General features: G+C 43.6%; 1 protein-coding gene and 1 pseudogene across 4 annotated transcripts in view; one reads left to right on the plus strand and one right to left on the minus strand.

The window, feature by feature from the left end:
* LOC122562579 (rabphilin-3A-like) overlaps positions 1-6,844 on the plus strand; it is a 311,952-nt gene extending 305,108 nt beyond the window's left edge. For all 3 annotated transcript variants that reach the window (XM_087999953.1, XM_043715536.2, XM_087999954.1), the window contains one exon: positions 1,496-6,844. In XM_087999953.1, coding sequence (XP_087856079.1) covers positions 1,496-1,626 — 131 coding nt within the window. In that variant the 3' untranslated portion in view covers positions 1,627-6,844. The remainder of the gene's footprint in view (positions 1-1,495) is intronic.
* A 2,026-nt stretch (positions 6,845-8,870) lies between these two features.
* Positions 8,871-18,019, minus strand: part of LOC122562582 (syncytin-1-like) — a 30,937-nt pseudogene continuing 21,788 nt past the window's right edge. The window contains exons 5-6 of the transcript XR_015761240.1: positions 13,250-13,456; positions 8,871-10,725 (exon numbers count right to left, since the gene is read on the minus strand). The product of XR_015761240.1 is annotated as a syncytin-1-like (transcript). The remainder of the gene's footprint in view (positions 10,726-13,249; positions 13,457-18,019) is intronic.

Genomic DNA, 18,019 nt, shown 5'->3' on the forward strand with positions numbered 1-18,019 from the left:
TTTCAGAGGATTCAAGTAGATCACATGTCAAAGCTGGAACCTGTCTGGGGATGTTGCTTTTGTACAGTGGCAGAAAGCTTTGGAGCTGGCAGCATTTACACGTAGACAATACCTGTTTATTTCCCCTTTCTTTGGAAGCATTTCCAAAGGATATTGCTCTCCTGGGAGACTGAACTCAAGCTAAATTGATTATTAATCTGCTACACATTTTGAGTATTTTCTAATTATTTTTATTCCCTGTTAAGCTAATTGTCTGTTATTATTTTAAATCCTAACTTAAGAAAACCAATTTAATAGTCCAAACATCAACCTGGATGAGATGAAAAGTGTGGTGCTGGAAAAGCGCAGCAGGCCAGGCAGCATCCGAGGAGCAGGAGAATCGACGTTTCGGGCATAAGCCCTTCTTCAGGAATGAGGCTGGTGAGCCAAGTGGGGGTCGGGGGGGGGGAATTTGGGGGAGGGGCGCTGGGAATACGATAGGTGGAAGGAGGTGAGGGTGAGGGTGATAGGCCGGAGAGGGGGTGGGGGCGGAGAGGTCGGGAAGAAGATTACAGGTCAAGAGGGCAATCCCAGGTGGAATTGGAATTCATCGCACCGCCCTCTTAACCTGCAATCTTCTTCCCGACCTCTCCGCCCCCACCCCCTCTCCGGCCTATCACCCTCACCCTCACCTCCTTCCACCTATCGTATTCCCAGCGCCCCCCCCCACCCATCTTTTATCTCAGCCCGCTTGGCACACCAGCCTCATTTCTGAAGAAGGGCTTATGCCCGAAACATCGATTCTCCTGCTCCTCGGATGCTGCCTGGCCTGCTGCGCTTTTCCAGCACCACACTTTTCAACTCTGGTCTCCAGCATCTGCAATCCTCACTTTCTCCTAATCAACCTGGATGAGATCAGATCGTGAGTGGAGCCAAAATCAAATCAGGATTTGCATCTGAACCACAGTAGAATCCATCTACTCAATATAAAAACACCTTACATTATACAGCACCTTTAATATATTAAAACTATTAGGAAGCTTAAAGTTTGATTTGGAAACCTGAATTGAGCAAAAATTATTTTCTTTTAAATAAGTACTAATCTTATTTTCAAAGTTTTTATCTCTCCTCAAATCATTGGTGGCACAGAGTGCACAGCTTAGAATACAGGCACATTTACACATTGGATGGAAATACATTACATTTAGGTAGGATACCAATGGCTTGATCTCCCTTGTCCAGTATCTTTGTTATTTGATACTTTAATGCTATTTGTGTATACAGTCAGTTCTTCTATAACACGATCTTGTACGCCCTGTGTTATAGAAAAATCGTGCTTTAGAAACAGCGCTTAAAGTGTTGGTGCTGTAATCGTGTTACAGCCAACACACGTTTTAAAAGTTTCGCTGTAGAAACACTACCCCCAATTCATCAATTGCGTTACAGCGAATTCATGTTGATGAAACACGCGTTATAACAGAACGACCTGTAATATCATTTTTTCTCTCTGTAACAGGCAGTATTATAATGGGCATTAACGCTAAAGGTGACTGCTTAAAGCACTGGTATGAGTGCCTGAAGAACAAGGATAAGAAGATTGAACGCTGGCATACGCTGTACAATGCGAATCCCATTCCCAGTGACTGATCTGCATCCTTATCAGAGCCGACATTGAGTTTGTGCCATCAAATTTGGCCACTTCCTTCTTCCTTCATCCATCCTATTTTCTTTCATTTGAAAATACTTTGATGAGGGGACACCATCTCTGTGAAAAGTGTTTAATCAACATTTGTCCTGTGCTTAGTACAAAATATATATTACAATCACCTTGGAACACATCACTGCACCATACATGCAAAACATCACTGTGAGGAAAATGGTGCATGATTACTCTGGCATTACGTCTTACCCTCACCTCCTTAAAAGTCACTAAACAATATTCTGGGAAGACCTAGTCACATTAAACTAAGACATAAGTTTGCCTCTCTTTACTTCCTAGTAGCAGTTGGCCTTTCTTTGACAAATGTTATCTAATTAGGCCCAGCTGAACTATTCATTGTGATGGACGAACGCAAAGTTTCATCGACATTGTGGCATTGGCAGGTTACCAGGTTCTAGGTAGTGGGGTGCATCAGAGATCCAGGACCCTAGTTGGCCACTGTGCCCTAGGCTGGGACCAGGAACATGACCAGGGCGTGTGGGTTCTGTTCCTATCCCTACATTTTACAATGTACAGGTGGCTGTGCCAGGGAAGGTGATTAGCTGAAAACTGCATGCAGCAACCATTAACGTCAACTCTACTATCTTTTATGATCAATCTTTGCACTCATCTATACTTAGCAGGCTCAAACTTACCAACAGTTCAACTGCAGTGGAATCTGGATCTTGGGACAGACTGTGTATCCATAGGTTTCCTACCCTTTTAAATTGGACTTCTCACTTCTACCACAGTAGGAAATATTTTGAGCCCTCGTCTGGTGCTTTCTGGAGATGTTGGTGTTTTAGGAAATTCAGCAGGCCCCTACAGCTTAGAAAAGAATTGTAATCTGAGAAGACTGACTACATGACTTTCCTTTCTATGTTAACCTGTTTCAGTTCTCCAACTTTTTTTTTGAAACAGTAAGCTGTCATACCAATGTCCAGCTCCTCAATGAACATGAACCTCTGTTGCATCGCTAGATCGAGGGCACAGCCTTCGAGTAAAGGGAAGACCCTTTATAACAGAGATGAAGAGAAACTTTTTCAGCCAGAGAGTGCTGAATCTGTGGAATTCATTGCCACAGAAGGCTGTGGGACCAGGTCATTGAGTATATTGAAAACAGAGATAGATAGGTTCTTCATTGTCAAAGGAATCAAAGGTTACGAGCCGTGACTGAATGGTGGAGCAGACTTGATGGGCCGAATGGCCTAATTTCTGTTCCTATGGCTTATGTCTTATAGATGTACAGGTGGCTGCTTCAAATGGCTTGCATGTCCAAGATATAGGGCAGGATCACTAATAAGCACAGCACCAGACGCAAGTAATTCCACATCATACTTCTGCCACTGAAAAGGATACAGAATTTCCTGCCCATTGTCTCTAACGGAAATTCAATTTAATCTAATATGAAATAAGTCCAGTAATTGCTTAAAAGGCAACTGAATCAATCTCTCTGACAGTAAACTTTAGGTTCTAAAATACATCTATCCCAAATTTTTACCTAGACCAATAGGTCATTAAAAATATCTTGAGCATAGAGTCATCTGGTGCTTTAGAACTGTATAGAGTTTTGATCTAACCTATGCGATAGAGAATCATTAACTTAAAAAAATTGATATTTCCATTGCAGCTCTGAACTCAATTTTTGACCAACTTTTTAAGAGCATCATACATAGATCAGCGTAGAGGAGAGAATTTAAAGGAAATATATATGATGCTTAAGTGCTTAAAGTTGTAATGGGAAATCTCTGAACATTTCTTTTGTCTCTTTGCAATATTTATTTCTTAGAGGGAAATGAGGGTAACCATTTTATAAAGACAATCCCCTCACCTAACACCATCAATGCCAGGTATTGCCCTCAGCATTCTCTTCCTATTCGTGCCACTACTGATGCAAGGTCATAATACGAACAGGAAGAGGTTCCAAATTAAATGTCTGCTATCAGGCTGACTCTAACCCATTTGCAATAAAGCACAACATGAGAACAAAGAATACACAAGGCAAAAGACTTGAAAGACTTTTTATAAATTTGAGGCAAATCTGTCGAGTAAAGGTCATTTATGATTGATTTACAGATCGTGTTAATGTATTCCTACAAAGAATTAATTTTTAAAATGGTGATAGGGAAGTATTCCAAAGTAAAAGGGAAGACTTTCTGGTCTATGTACTTTGAAAACTTGGTTGTATAAGAAAATTCAAATTAGAATTTTTTTTTTTAAACTATGCATTAGGTGCTGCATCATCCACAATTTCCACACTTTTGATCAGTTTTAATTAAATCTATTATCAATGAATTTAGGATGTCAATAGGAGATCCTAAATATTATTTTAATGCAACTTTTAAGATATCCAATCCTGATTGCTGTTCAGCCTTGAACTGGCTAAGCATGCACCTTGGGTTAGAACAGAAATGGATTCATCTTTCTAAGGATTTCTTGCACTTAGCTTACGTAGAGCTCCTGTCAGAGAGACAGGAGAAGAATGAAGGTGAAAAGAAAACCTTCCAAACAACTTGTGAAATAAAATTTAGCAAACGTTCAGCATTTGAGACAACAGACAATATTTCAGGTATACACCCTTCAAGAGAATGCCTGATGGGTAAACTGTCTGTCTTCTACACAAATGCTGCCTGATCTATTATGTTTCCAACATTTGCTATTTCTGTTTCAGAATTATAGCATAGACATAATCTTTATTTTCATTCATAGATCCTCTGTTTAATGTAGCCACACATTTCCAAATAGTTAATTACTTTCTCATTATAACTGTTTGTTTCCTTGCAATTAAAGAGGTCAGCAATAAAAGGAATTAACAAGAAAAGCAGGATCAAATATTCACTGAATGACAGCATAATCTTAAATGATTTTAAAGAGCACTGACCAATCGGTCTCTATTATCTTCTCACCATTTAGCTATCTATCTTTCATAGATCCAAAGAGCATGACCTCATCCATCCCCACATTAAAATCCATCAGTACAGCTTGACTTGCTTTCTGGATCTATCAGTGACCTGTGCAACAATTCACACCCTTGTAGAGAAAGACAGACCAAACAAAGGAACTTTGGTTACCATTTGCTCTCACCTTTGGAACCTGGGCATAAAATCACTCCAGATTAATGCATGGAAATCACTATTTTATCTTTCTCCCTGCTGGCCGTTAAGGGCTTAACTGAAATTTTCTAGGTGTGGTCATGGGGTGACTATATGTTACATCAGTTTGCAAACAAAAATTTGTTCATAATTTATGTAGATGTATTGCTCAAGAGAAAAACTGCATTCTTGTGTGGAAAATGGAATTATGTATTGAAGCTTTTCTGAGTCTGGAAGATATAGAACTACACTGTTTGTGTAGAGAGGGGGCAGTATTAATCTAGCTCATGCTGAATCTGTGTTTGGGCTTCATATGAATGCTTACTGCTAAAATGAAAGAAAAGCTTCAATTCACAGCTCTTACAAACACCATGTTATGGAAACAAAATTCATCTCCTGTACCCACCATCCAGCAAATGCAAAACATTGACAACAGCAATATTATGCATTTTGCACCATTAATACAGTGAAGTATTCCAAGGTGCCTAACAGAATGTTACGAAATAAAATTTGACACCAATCAAAAGCTTAGACAATGAAAGATTTTAAGAAGTAACTTGAGTGGTAAAGAGATTGACAAAGAAATTTATGGTGGGAATTTCAGGCAACAGAAGGCATAGCTGCCAATGGCAATCACATTTACGTTCCTGTTCCTGGATGAGTTGATTTGGAAAACTTAACTTCAATATTTCCGAGGCAATACAAGTACTTTAGCTGGTGTAGAGTCATTGGCTGTGCCTTGTTGCAGACAACTTACAATGGCACATATGTCAAGTATTAACTGTTTAACAAGCACAATGAGATCACAATAGTATTTGAACAGGAGACATAAAACTATATCTGTCAATGCATGAATCTCACCAGAGCAACTTAGTGAATTGAATTTTTTCATTCTGTTTGTTCTATGTATGCTGTCACCTAATTCCAAAATCTTCATTTAATGGCCAGGAAGGAAGATTAGAAGAAAGAAAATGCTTGATACTAAATACTTCCCATAAGCAGCTGTTGCATCCAGGAGCATATCAATCAAATAATAATTGTCTTCCAGTTTTGCTTTTGTTGAATTCTATCTCAACCAATGTTAGACTGATGATTCTGAAGCTAGGTATTCATTGAGATGCTCTGTCCATTCTCTGAAGCTTAGTACAGAATCTGAAGAGTCAGCATGAGGAAGCAAATGGTGTTGTAATGATTTTGTACTTCTAGATGTCTTGAACTCTTTGTAAATATGTTATGATGCAGTATTTAATCAAACATGATAGTGGCATCTAGTAATAGAACATCAGTAGGTCACTGACTGTTTCTTTCTACAGTGTTAATGGGTCATCTATTTTGGGCAGCTTTGATGCCTTTCTGTGGTGCTTCATAGGAATGCCAAATATCCACGTCAGAGATGTTCATTTTCTATTATGTTTCCATCTGAGGCTTACACTTAACTGCATTAACAAATATGCTAAAATGAAGTAATTTCACCTGTCTGGTTTTATAACCTTTGTGTAAGATATAATCTAGAGAAGCACATCTTTGCACATTCTTGTCAGAAAAATTTGGCATATTTAACAATACAGTATTACTGGACTTTGTAGTTGTTAGAATCTCATTTCATTATCTTAACACAAGCTGGACTCTGTATTTCCAGAGTTTTACATTTGCAATCTTTGAATTTCAAATTTTAACTTTTATTCTATTCTTAAGTGTGGCTTTTTAGCTCTTATTCCAAATTTCCACTTCTCAGTAGGATATTAGAATATTATAGAACATCATTGAGCATTATAGTAACTAAAATATCATTCAGTCAAATGGATGTTGAATTCCACCATGAACAAATACTTACATATAGAAATTATAAAGCAGCCCATGGATTCATTGAAACTCAACAACACTTCACAGGTGATAGAGCCTTGCTGAGATTTTACTTTTTAAAATTATATCATGGGATGTGGGTGTCAGTAGCTGCCCATTCCTAATGTCTTTGAGAAAGTATCAGTGAACCACCTAGTTGAACCACTGTAAATACATATGGTGCTGGTTGCTGATATCTCAGAGTCACATTGATACTTGCTGAGCTTCCACAAAGCCATGGGCGGCATGGTGGCCCAGTGGTTAGCACTGCTGCCTCACAGCGCCTGTAGACCCGGGTTCAATTCCCGACTCAGGCGACTGACTGTGTGGAGTTTGCACATTCTCCCCGTGTCTGCGTGGGTTTCCTCCGGGTGCTCCGGTTTCCTCCCACAGCCCAAAGATGTGCGGGTCAGGTGAATTGGCCATGCTGAATTGCCCATAGTGTTAGGTTAAAGGGGTAAAGGTAGGGGTATGGGTGGGTTGCGCTTCGGCGGGTCGGTGTGGACTTGTTGGGCCGAAGGGCCTGTTTCCACACTGTAAGTAATCTAAAAAAAAAGCCACACGGTAATTAATTGAGATTCCTTGGATGAACTTTGAATCTTTCTAAAACTTCCCAAAATTTAACTAAGATAGAATGTAACATCATGCAAGTTTGACCATGTGATATTATTGTAATCAGTTCCCTTATAACAGGTGCATGGGTCAGAATACTATACTTTTCATTATCAACCCTTTGCAAATCATCTTCCACATGATTCTGGAGAAGGACATCGAAGCAGTCAGTAAGAAAATGGTTATCTTTAACAGCAGAATGAAAATCAGACATTAGTTTTAAATCTTACTTGTCATTGTCCTAATACACAAAGTGCTTTATTCTTTATGTATGAAACCGTTTATAATAATCACATATCACTATCTGATCTCTATCCATGCTTCTGTCCATCTATCTGTAATCTACTTGCTGCTATGAGTTTAGGCAGTGCATGTTGCTATATAGCAGTCAGTTCCGAAAACAACCTAAATTTGGGGCTCTTATGGTGTTGAGTCATTCAATAGCAACAATGATAGGATCTAATTTAATGCTAATATCCAGGAAAAAATGAAAATGCCTCTTTTGTGTGCTTCTGGGTAAAAGAAAAATCTGCCAACACTGAAGATAATCAGTTATAAGGTAGGTCCAGCCTGAGCTCTGTTTATAAATAGCATGAGATACCTTTTTAATCAGCATGTTCAAACTGGTTACCTACGAAGCTGCATGATGTTTTGCAGTGGATATACATTGAATTAGATATAAGAAACCAGAACTTGATTTTGTATTGAGGTGCCTGCAATACTTAGGCTGTCTTCCAGTGCATGCTGATATAAGCTGTGAACCACTTTGTCCTGATGTTGCCTGTAAAGCGATACAACACACAATCCTGTCTTGCTCTAAATTAACACAATAAAAAAAAGGTGGTGCAGTGATGGACAGTATTATGGCTTTGGTTGTTGTGGGTTTTTAATGCTGTGTTCATTTATCTCCACACTCCCTCATGGAGAACGTGGGCACTAACTCTGCCTTTAAGATTTCATGGAAGATTAAGGAAACCTTATCTCTTTTTTTTCATGAATTATACTAATGAAGACTAAAGGCTGGGGTTGTGCGAGCAGGTGATTAAATCTCAAACGAAAGGCGAGCATGGCCTGCCTCCAGAGAGCTCCAGCGGTGGTGTGAGAAACAGAACTCACTCATAAATCAGCCTGAGACAAAGCCTTGGAAACAAGAACAATTTATTACAGCCTTGCAAGTACCGTACGCTTCTGTAATCAAGCAGAAACCGTGCACGAAAACAGAGCCTGTTAGCATTCTTATTCAGTTTACAAGTTGCGGAATCACGCCTCCCTTTTCCCATCCTATCATAAGCCTTGTTTTTTTTTCTCTCGTTATTTTCTTATCTGGCCATCCTGCTGTCCTTGTCTGCATTCTTTGTTCCTTGTTTGTTACAGCTTCTTCTTTTACCCAGTTTCTCTTATCATACTATAAGCTTTATTGTGAAAATCCCCTGCTGCTTCTTTTTGTGGTCAACTACAACACTTTAAAGTTATTTCCTAGCTTAAAACTATTTTCTTTAAAAGACCCTCTATATTCATTAAAGTCTTAGCCTTAAGTATGCGACATGCTACAAGAATTCCGCGACCGTTTGTATAATGTCCCCTTCCCCTCCCCCCACAACACCCCCTCACCCATCTGCAAAAACAACATTTCTAATCTCCCACAATTCCCCCTTTTTCTTTTTCTCTAACTGTTGTTTCTGCACTTATTAAGTCTCCTTTAAGTCATTTTCTTATGTTCTACCCTCTTACGCCTTTTGGCGATGAGGTTCACAATCTTACATTTTACATTTGTGCTATTTGTCCTTCGAACTCTAGAAGCATTCTTTGACTTTCCCTTTGTTGTATATCACCTGCTGATTGTAAAAGCATCTGATGATTTATTTGGGTTCCTTCCCCAAGGGATGTCATCAGTCAGCTCATTACCCATTTTAGGACATTGAACCCTACCACCAGACCCATTAATATCAATAATCCATAGATAGCTAGATTGACTAACCACCTTCCCCAACCAGTCAATCCCCAATTCCCCCATTCCCATCCTTTTTCGTTCCAGTACCGATTACCGGCCTCCCTTATCTTGGCGATTTTGTCTCGCACATGTTTGGAGATACCAATAATGTTAGAGGAGACTTCAGGTATGTATGTACAACATTCCTCTCCAATTAGTGCACAGGTACCACCCTTCTCTGCTAGAATATAGTCCAGAGCCATCCTGTTCTGAAGGGTCGTTAGCCTAGTGGCAATCATTTTGGTCGTTATGGCTGCTTCTTGGGATTGGGTTTCGGCCAACGCATCAGCAGTATTGTTGGCCAACCCTTCCAGGGAAGCCGCCAACTTTTGTATTTCTACTCCTGCTCGAGCGGTCCCATACATAGGTATCAAAGTCCAGATGAGGCGATCTCCTTCCGGGTTACTCGCCTTCCTCCCTGTTTATTCCGAGGTATTTTTGGGGCTGTCTTTAACAGTCTCAATTGGGGAATTAAAAGGTGAGGTAGCAGCAGCCACTCCAGCCTTTCTGGCTTTGAGGCAGTGTTTGATCAACATCATAACATGCATGCATTCCTATACATTCAGTCACGTGAATGTATTTTTCCCCAGAAATAAATGGATAGGCCTTCAGGCCGCATACCCAATATGTTCTGTTTAATATTTGGGGAATGGTCGTGGCAGTGGCTTGGCTGGTGTAGACACAAGATGATTTTCCTAATTGGAAGGGTGCGGTATCATTTTGATTACAGAAACAAGTGGTATTTACTGCTCCTTTCGGTGGGGAAGCTCTAAGGCTATTGATAGCACCCAGAGTTTTCGGGGCTGGTCAAGGGAACCATCCTGCAAAGTTATAATTACCCCTGTCAGATCTCCATTTTGTACTGTTTGAGCCCGAGTCAAATTGTTGTACATCGTACACTTCTCTTTTGGTAAATGGTATTACCGTGAGAGGAATTCTGGATTCCCCATGGTGTGGGATCTCAGCACATACCCAACAGTCAGTATCCCCCTTTAGTTTAGCATAATTCTGACATAAACTGGTAAAATGATTTTTCCCACCCTCCTTCACAGCTAGCGCCAATATTATCGTGACAATATAAAGCTGACCACTCATTTCAGCTCACAACCCTATCTGTTTATTCCCTAAACCTTTGTATGCCAGGGAGGAGTGAGTCCATGCAACACTTAGTTGTTTTGGGATACAGTTTTTTTAACCAATACTTAATAGTCTCTTATCTCAGTCCATTCTTTTTGCTCAGCTTGACTTTCTGAGGGTTGTCTGTAGGATGCACTTGCCACTCTGCCGAAGGGGAAGGAGCGTCCATGGGGCCCTTAACACGAGTGTAATGACTCCACCCTTTTTCAGCAGTTCGGACAGCTGTTTCAGTAGTCAGGAGGGTTAGGAACGGTCCTTCCCAGCTTGGGTGCAGTTTGGTATCTTTACAGGTCTTTATCAGGACCCAATCACCCGGTCGTATCCAATGTACGGCGAACTCAAGTGGAGGTGTCTGGGTCAACAGACCCTTCTTCCTAAGGACAGACAAAGAAGAGCCGAGCGCCACAATATAGTTCTTTAAAAACTTATCATTGAACTCTACAGTTGGTAATTGTCCCGTCACTTCTTCATCATTTCTCTAATTAGGGTTGGCTCAAAAATAGGCACCAAGAATTCCTCGCCTTTTACTCCAGAAACCCTGAGATTCTTGTTAGTCAATTTAACACTGGTAGGTCTAAAACTTAGGGATGATCGTGCCGCTCCCATGTCCACCAAAAATACTGCCTCCTCCCCTTCAGGTCCCACCTTTAAATTTATTGAGGGTTCCCAGTGGGTCTCAGGAGGAAGGAACCCCTGACTCCCCTAATCTTCATCCAAAGTCATTAGGGAAATGGCTTCCCTTTCTCATGCTAATTCCGGCATTCCCGTTTAAAATGCCCCACTTTCCCGCAATGGTAACACCCTGCCTGTTGCCTCCTTTCCCAGGTGTCCGACCTTTGTCTTTCGTTCCCTCCCCTATCCTTCCTGTTATCCCCTGATCCCACTCTCCTTTTTGTTATTTCTTCTACTGCCGCCACCATCATTTTGGCTTTCTGTTTCTGCTTCTCGTCTTCCCTTTTCACATACACTTTCTGTGCCTCACATAACAGCTCTTCCATCTGTCTTTCACTCCATCCATCTAATTTCTGTAATTTCTTTTGTATGTCCAGCCATGATTTAGTTACAAACTGGACCTTTAAGAGTCCCTGTGCTATCGGATTATCGGGATCCATTCCCGAATACTTCCTTGTGGCCTCCTTGAGCCTTTTAAGAAATGCAGAAGGGGTTTCATCCTTCTCTTGTCGTACTTTAAAGGCCTTAACAAAGTTTTGTGATCTAGGTGCTGCCTCTTTAATTCCTAATATTACCATTTCTCGTAGATTCCGCATTGACTCCCTATCTTCTCTGTTATTATTTTCCCAATGAGGGTCAACATTTGGGAATTTCTGTTCTGCTGGAGCCCCTTCTTCCCCAACTGGGTGCTTCTTTTCCCATTCCTATAAAGCCGCTCTCCTAATCATACCTCGTTCTTCCCCTGAAAATAACGTTCCTAAAATTGCCATCAGTTCTCCCCAGGTATATAAATTAGGCCCTAGGAATTGATCTAATTGTTCAGCTAGTCCAACCGGATCCTCTATTAAACTTTTCATTTCCTTTTTAAAGGCCTTAACTTCACTGCTAGTTAAGGGAGCGTTTACATATCCGATTGTACCTTCCCCAATCGGAACCTAATTTTACATTTTCCATTATCTCTGCCCCTCCTTTACATGTGGTGGCTCGAGTGACTCTGCCCCCCCCCCCCCCAGGTTCTGCATCTTTTAGTTCAGAGTCCGTTCCCCTTTCTGTGTCTGGACTCGGTTCTACTTCGGGAGCTGTAGGCTCGTTCCGGGAGGTAGTATATATGGGCGGCAAACACATTAAGGGATCCCATTGTGGCTTCCCTTGTTCATTCTTTTTCTGTTCTTTCCCCGATTCCTCCGTATTCATGGGACATAATTTTACTCCCGTGCTCCCTATCTAACAAGCCACATAATCAGACTCTTTTTGACTGCACGGTTCTTTCCAATTGACATATATATTAAGATCTTGACACAGCCAATCCTCTTCGGACCCATATTAGGGCCAAAAAAATACCAGGTGCCTTAATACTTTCTCTAGTCCAAACGAAACAACAATAGTTTATCATTGTAGCCTTATCTTTCTCTCGCGTCCGGAGTTGTGTTCCCAATTACCCAACATTTTCTCAAAAGGACTGTCGGGCGGAATATATTCCCCTTTAATGTTATTTACAGATCGATCATTACACAGGCAACTCCCCGTGCCTCCCATTGTTGCTAATTTAATTAATCTTAATGAGGTCCGGTGTCACCTTCTTCCACACCGCCTTCAGGGTCCTGACTAGACACCTTACACATCTGATTAATCTGACCAATTAAATGCTTTTTGAGACTTCAACTGTTCTCCATAAATCACTTTTATGTAAGGATAAAAGAAATTAGTTAGAAACTCTTAGTAAGGTAGTCATGACCTGTAAAAAGAACAGGAGTTAACATTTTATTTCATAATCTGTAAAATCCTTAAAAGAACCTTAAAAGAAATCATGTTAAAATTTCCATAGAAATCAGATTCAAAACAGTCCCGGATCTCAAGCTCCAGGGAACAAAGCACAAACATTCAATCACCAACAAACAAATGTGCATTCAAACCGAATCACAAAGGGTTAAACTTTCTATTAGCTGTGCAGCTCTTTTCTCTCTCTCTCTCTCTCACACACACACAGACACCGTGTCTCACAGACACTTGGAGTTTCCTGCAAAGACTCCTCTAGCTATTGAATATTTTTCTGGACGTCTGGCCATAAGTTAGTTATGGAGTGCACCCTCAGTAGCCCTTCAGCTACTAGCCCTTCTGACACGGGCTGTTTTCCATGGACATTTGCTTAATTTTATATATCGCCAATTCCCCGTACTTTCGTACGTCCCGACCACCAATGCAATACTTAAAGGTCTCTTTTCTTACCTTGATCTGTGCACAGAGTTACCTGGACATTTTGGTGCGCCCCGTCCCACGGCAATTCCTGCAGCAAATACCGCTGTCCCCGGTCGCCCGGATACATCCTTTAAGACCTTTCCCTACCCGGGTCTTGTGCACAAGAGTTGCCTGACCATACCCGCCGCGTCTGCCCGCCTTGTTTCAGGGTCTCCGTCCGGATCGTACTCGCCCAAACTGCAAATGACAAGCAAGGGAGTCGGAGTCAATGCATAAGAAACAAACGACAGGCAAAAGTAGACATTAGGCCATTTCAAACTGATGTTGGAAGCCTAGAGATGGGAGATAAGGAAATAGCAGGAGAACTTAATAAGTACTTTGCATCGTCTTCACAGTGGAAGACATGAGTAATATCCCAACAAGCTGAAATGTGTTGCTGGAGAAGCGCAGCAGGTCAGGCAGCATCCAAGGAACAGGAGAATCGACGTTTCGGGCATAAACCCTTCCTCAGGAATGGGGAAAGTTTGTCCAGCAGGCTAAGATAAAAGGTAGGGAGGAGGGATTAGGGGGAGGGGCGTCGGAAATGTGATAGGTGGAAAGAGGTCAAGGTGAGGGTGATAGGTCAGACTGGGGTGGGGGCGGAGAGGTCAGGAAGAAGGTTGCAGGTTAGGAAGGTGGTGCTGAATTTGATGGATTTGACTGAGACAGGCTGGGGGGAGAGGAAATGAGGAAACTGGTGAAATCCGAGTTCATCCCTTGTGGTTGGAGGGTTCCTAGGCGGAAGATGAGGCGCTCTTCCTCCAACCGTCGTGTTGTTGTGGTCTGGCGATGGAGGAGTCCAAAGACCTGCATATCCTTGGTGGAGTGGGAGGGGGAGTTGAAGTGTTGAGCCACAGGGTGGTTGGGTTGGTTGGTCCGGGTGTCCCAGAGGTGTTCTCTGAAACGCTCCGCAAGTAGCCGGCCTGTCTCCCCAATATAGAGGAGGCCACATCGGGTGCAGAGGATGCAATAGATGATGTGTGTGGAGGTGCAGGTGAATCTGTGGCGGATATGGAAATTTCCTTTGGGGCCTTGGAGGAAGGTGAGGGGGGAGGTGTGGGCGCAAGTCTTGCACCTCCTGCGGTTGCAGGGGAAGGTGCCGGGAGTGGAGGTTGGGTTGGTGGGGGGTGTGGATCTGACGAGGGAGTCACGGAGGGAGTGGTCTTTACGGAATGCTGATAGGGGAGGGGAGGGAAATATATCCTTGGTGGTGGGGTCCGTTTGGAGGTGGCGGAAATGACGGCGGATGATGCGCTGTACATGGAGATTGGTGGGGTCGTAGGTGAGGACCAGTGGGGTTCTGTCCTGGTGGCGGTTGTAGGGGCGGGGCTCAAGGGCGGAGGAGCGGGAAGTGGAAGAGATGCGGTGGAGGGCATCGTCGACCACGTCGGGGGGGAAATTGCGGTCCTTGAAGAAGGAGGCCATCTGGGTTGTATGTTTTTGGAACTGGTCCTCCTGGGAGCAGATGCGGCGGAGTCGAAGGAATTGGGAGAATGGGATGGTGTTTTTATAGGGGGCAGGGTGGGAGGAGGTGTAGTCCAGGTAGCTGTGGGAGTCGGTCGGTTTGTAGTAGATGTCCGTGTTGATTCGGTCGCCTGAGATAGAAATAGAGAGGTCGAGGAAGGGGAGGGAGGAATCTGAGACTGTCCAGGTGAATTTGAGGTCGGGGTGGAAGGTGTTGGTGAAGTGGATGAACTGTTCAACTTCCTCGTGGGAGCACGAGGCGGTGCCGTTACAGTCATCGATGTAGCGGGGAAAAGGTGGGGGGTGGGGCCAGTGTAGTTGCGGAAGATGGACTGTTCCACATATCCTACGAAGAGGCAGGCAAAGCTGGGGCCCATGCGGGTGCCCATGGCTACTCCTTTCGTTTGGAGGAAGTGGGAGGATTGGAAAGAGAAGTTGTTCAGGGTGAGGACCAGTTCAGTCAGTCGAAGGAGGGTGTCAGTGGAAGGGTACTGGTCGGTACGGCAGGAAAGGAAGAAGCGGAGGGCTTTGAATCCTTCGTGATGGGGGATGGAGGTGTACAGGGACTGGATATCCATGGTGAAAATAAGGCGTTGGGGACCGGGGAAGTGAAAATCATGGAGCAAGTGGAGGGCATGGGTGGTGTCCTGAACTTAGGTGGGAAGTTCTTGGACTAAGGGGGACAGGACGGTGTCAAGGTATGCGGAGATGGGTTCGGTGGGGCAGGACCAGGCGGAGACAATGGGTCGGCCGGGGCAGTCAGGTCCTCACCTACCACCCCACCAATCTCCATGTTCAGCGCATCATCCGCCATCATTTCTGCCACCTCCAAACAGACCCCACCACCAAGGATATATTTCCCTCCCCTCCCCTATCAGCATTCCGTAAAGACCACTCCCTCCGTGACTTCCTCGTCAGATCCACACCCCCCACCAACCCAACCTCCACTCCCGGCACCTTCCCCTGCAACCGCAGGAGGTGCAAGACTTGCGCCCACACCTCCCCCCTCACCTCCCTCCAAGGCCCCAAAGGAAACTTCCATATCCGCCACAGATTCACCTGCACCTCCACACACATCATCTATTGCATCCTCTGCACCCGATGTGGCCTCCTTTATATTGGGGAGACAGGCCAGCTACTTGCGGAGCGTTTCAGAGAACACCTCTGGGACACCCGGACCAACCAACCCAACCACCCTGTGGCTCAACACTTCAACTCCCCCTCCCACTCCACCAAGGATATGCAGGTCTTTGGACTCCTCCATCGCCAGACCACAACAACACAATGGTTGGAGGAAGAGCGCCTCATCTTCCGCCTAGGAACCCTCCAACCACAAGGGATGAACTCGGATTTCACCAGTTTCCTCATTTCCCCTCCCCCCACCTTGTCTCAGTCAAATCCATTGAATTCAGCACCGCCTTCCTAACCTGCAATCTTCTTCCTGACCTCTCCACCCCCACCCCAGTCTGACCTATCACCCTCACCTTGACCTCTTTCCACCTATCACATTTCCGACGCCCCTCCCCCTAGTCCCTCCTCCCTACCTTTTATCTTAGCCTGCTGGACAAACTTTCCTCAATCCTGAAGAAGGGTTTATGCCCGAAACGTCGATTCTCCTGTTCCCTGGATGCTGCCTGACCTGCTGCACTTTTCCAGCAACACATTTTCAGCTCTGATCTCCAGCATCTGCAGACCTCACTTTCTCCTAATATCCCAACAATTAAAGGGAGTCAGGGGGCTGAGTTGAGTATGGTTGCCATTATAAAAGAGAAAGTGCTAGAAAAGCTAAAAGGTCTTAAAATTGATAAATCTCCTGGCCCTGATGGGCTACGACCTAGAGTTCTGAGGGAGGTGGCTGAGGAAATAGCGGAGGCATTGGTTGAGATCTTTCAAAAGTCACTGGAGTCAGGGAAAGTCCCAGGTGATTGGAAGATCGCTGTTGTAACCCCCTTGTTCAAGAAAGGAACAAGACAAAAGATGGAAAATTATAGGCCAATTAGCCTAACCTCGGTTGTTGGTAAAATTCTAGAATCCATCATTAAGGATGAGGTTTCTAAATTCTTGGAAGAGCAGGGTCGGATTAGAACAAGTCAACATGGATTTAATAAGGGGAGGTCGTGCCTGACAAACCTGTTGGAGTTCTTTGAAGAGGTGACAAGTAGGTTAGACCAGGGAAACCCAGTGGATGTGGTCTACCTAGACTTCCAAAAGGCCTTTGATAAGGTGCCACACGGGAGGCTGCTGAGCAAGGTGAGGGCCCATGGTGTTCGAGGTGAGCTACTGGTATAGATTGAGAATTGGCTGTCTGACAGAAGGCAGAGAGTTGGGATAAAAGGTTCTTTTTCGGAATGGCAGCCGGTGACAAGCGGTGTCCTGCAGGGTTCAGTTTGGGGCCGCAGCTGTTCACATTATATATTAATGATCTGGATGAAGGGACTGGGGGCATTTGAGCGAAGTTTGCCGATGATACAAAGTTAGGTGGACAGGCAGGTAGCACTGAGGAAGTGGGGAGGCTGCAAAAGGATCTAGACAGTTTGGAAGAGTGTTCCAGGAAATGGCTGATGGAATTCAATGTGAGCAAATGCGAGGTCTTGCACTGTGGAAAAAAGAATCCAAGCATGGACTACTTTCTAAACGGTGAGAAAATTCGTAAAGCCAAAGTACAAAGGGATCTGAGAGTGCTAGTTGAGGATTCTCTAAAGGTAAACATGTAGGTTGAGTCCGTGATTAAGAAAGCGAATGCAATATTGTCATTTATCTCAAGAGGGTTGGAATATAAAAGCACCGTTGTGCTACTGAGACTTTATAAAGCTCTGGTTAGGCCCCATTTGGAGTACTGTGTCCAGTTTTGGTCCCCACATCTCAGGAAGGACATACTGGCACTGGAGCATGTCCAGCAGAGATTCACACGGATGATGCCTGGAATGGTAGGTCTAACATACGAGGAACAGCTGACGATCCTGGGATTGTATTCATTGGAGTTTAGAAGATTAAGGGGAGATCTAATAGAAACTTACAAGATAATACATGGCTTGGAGAGGGTGGACGCTAGGAAATTGTTTCCGTTAGGCGAGGAGACTAGGACCCGTGGACACAGCCTTAGAATTAGAGGGGGTAAATTCAGAACAGAAATGCGGAGACATTTCTTCAGCCAGAGAGTGGTGGGCCTGTGGAATTCATTGCCGCAGAGTGCAGTGGGAGTAGGGACGCTAAATGTCTTCAAGGCAGAGATTGATAAATTCTTGATGTCACAAGGAATTAAGGGCTACGGTGAGAATGCGGGTAAGTGGAGTTGAA

This window comes from Chiloscyllium plagiosum, unplaced genomic scaffold (assembly GCF_037043375.1).
Source record: "Chiloscyllium plagiosum isolate Xiang-an unplaced genomic scaffold, Cpla_swu_hap1 HiC_scaffold_24, whole genome shotgun sequence".
Taxonomy (NCBI): domain Eukaryota; kingdom Metazoa; phylum Chordata; class Chondrichthyes; order Orectolobiformes; family Hemiscylliidae; genus Chiloscyllium; species Chiloscyllium plagiosum.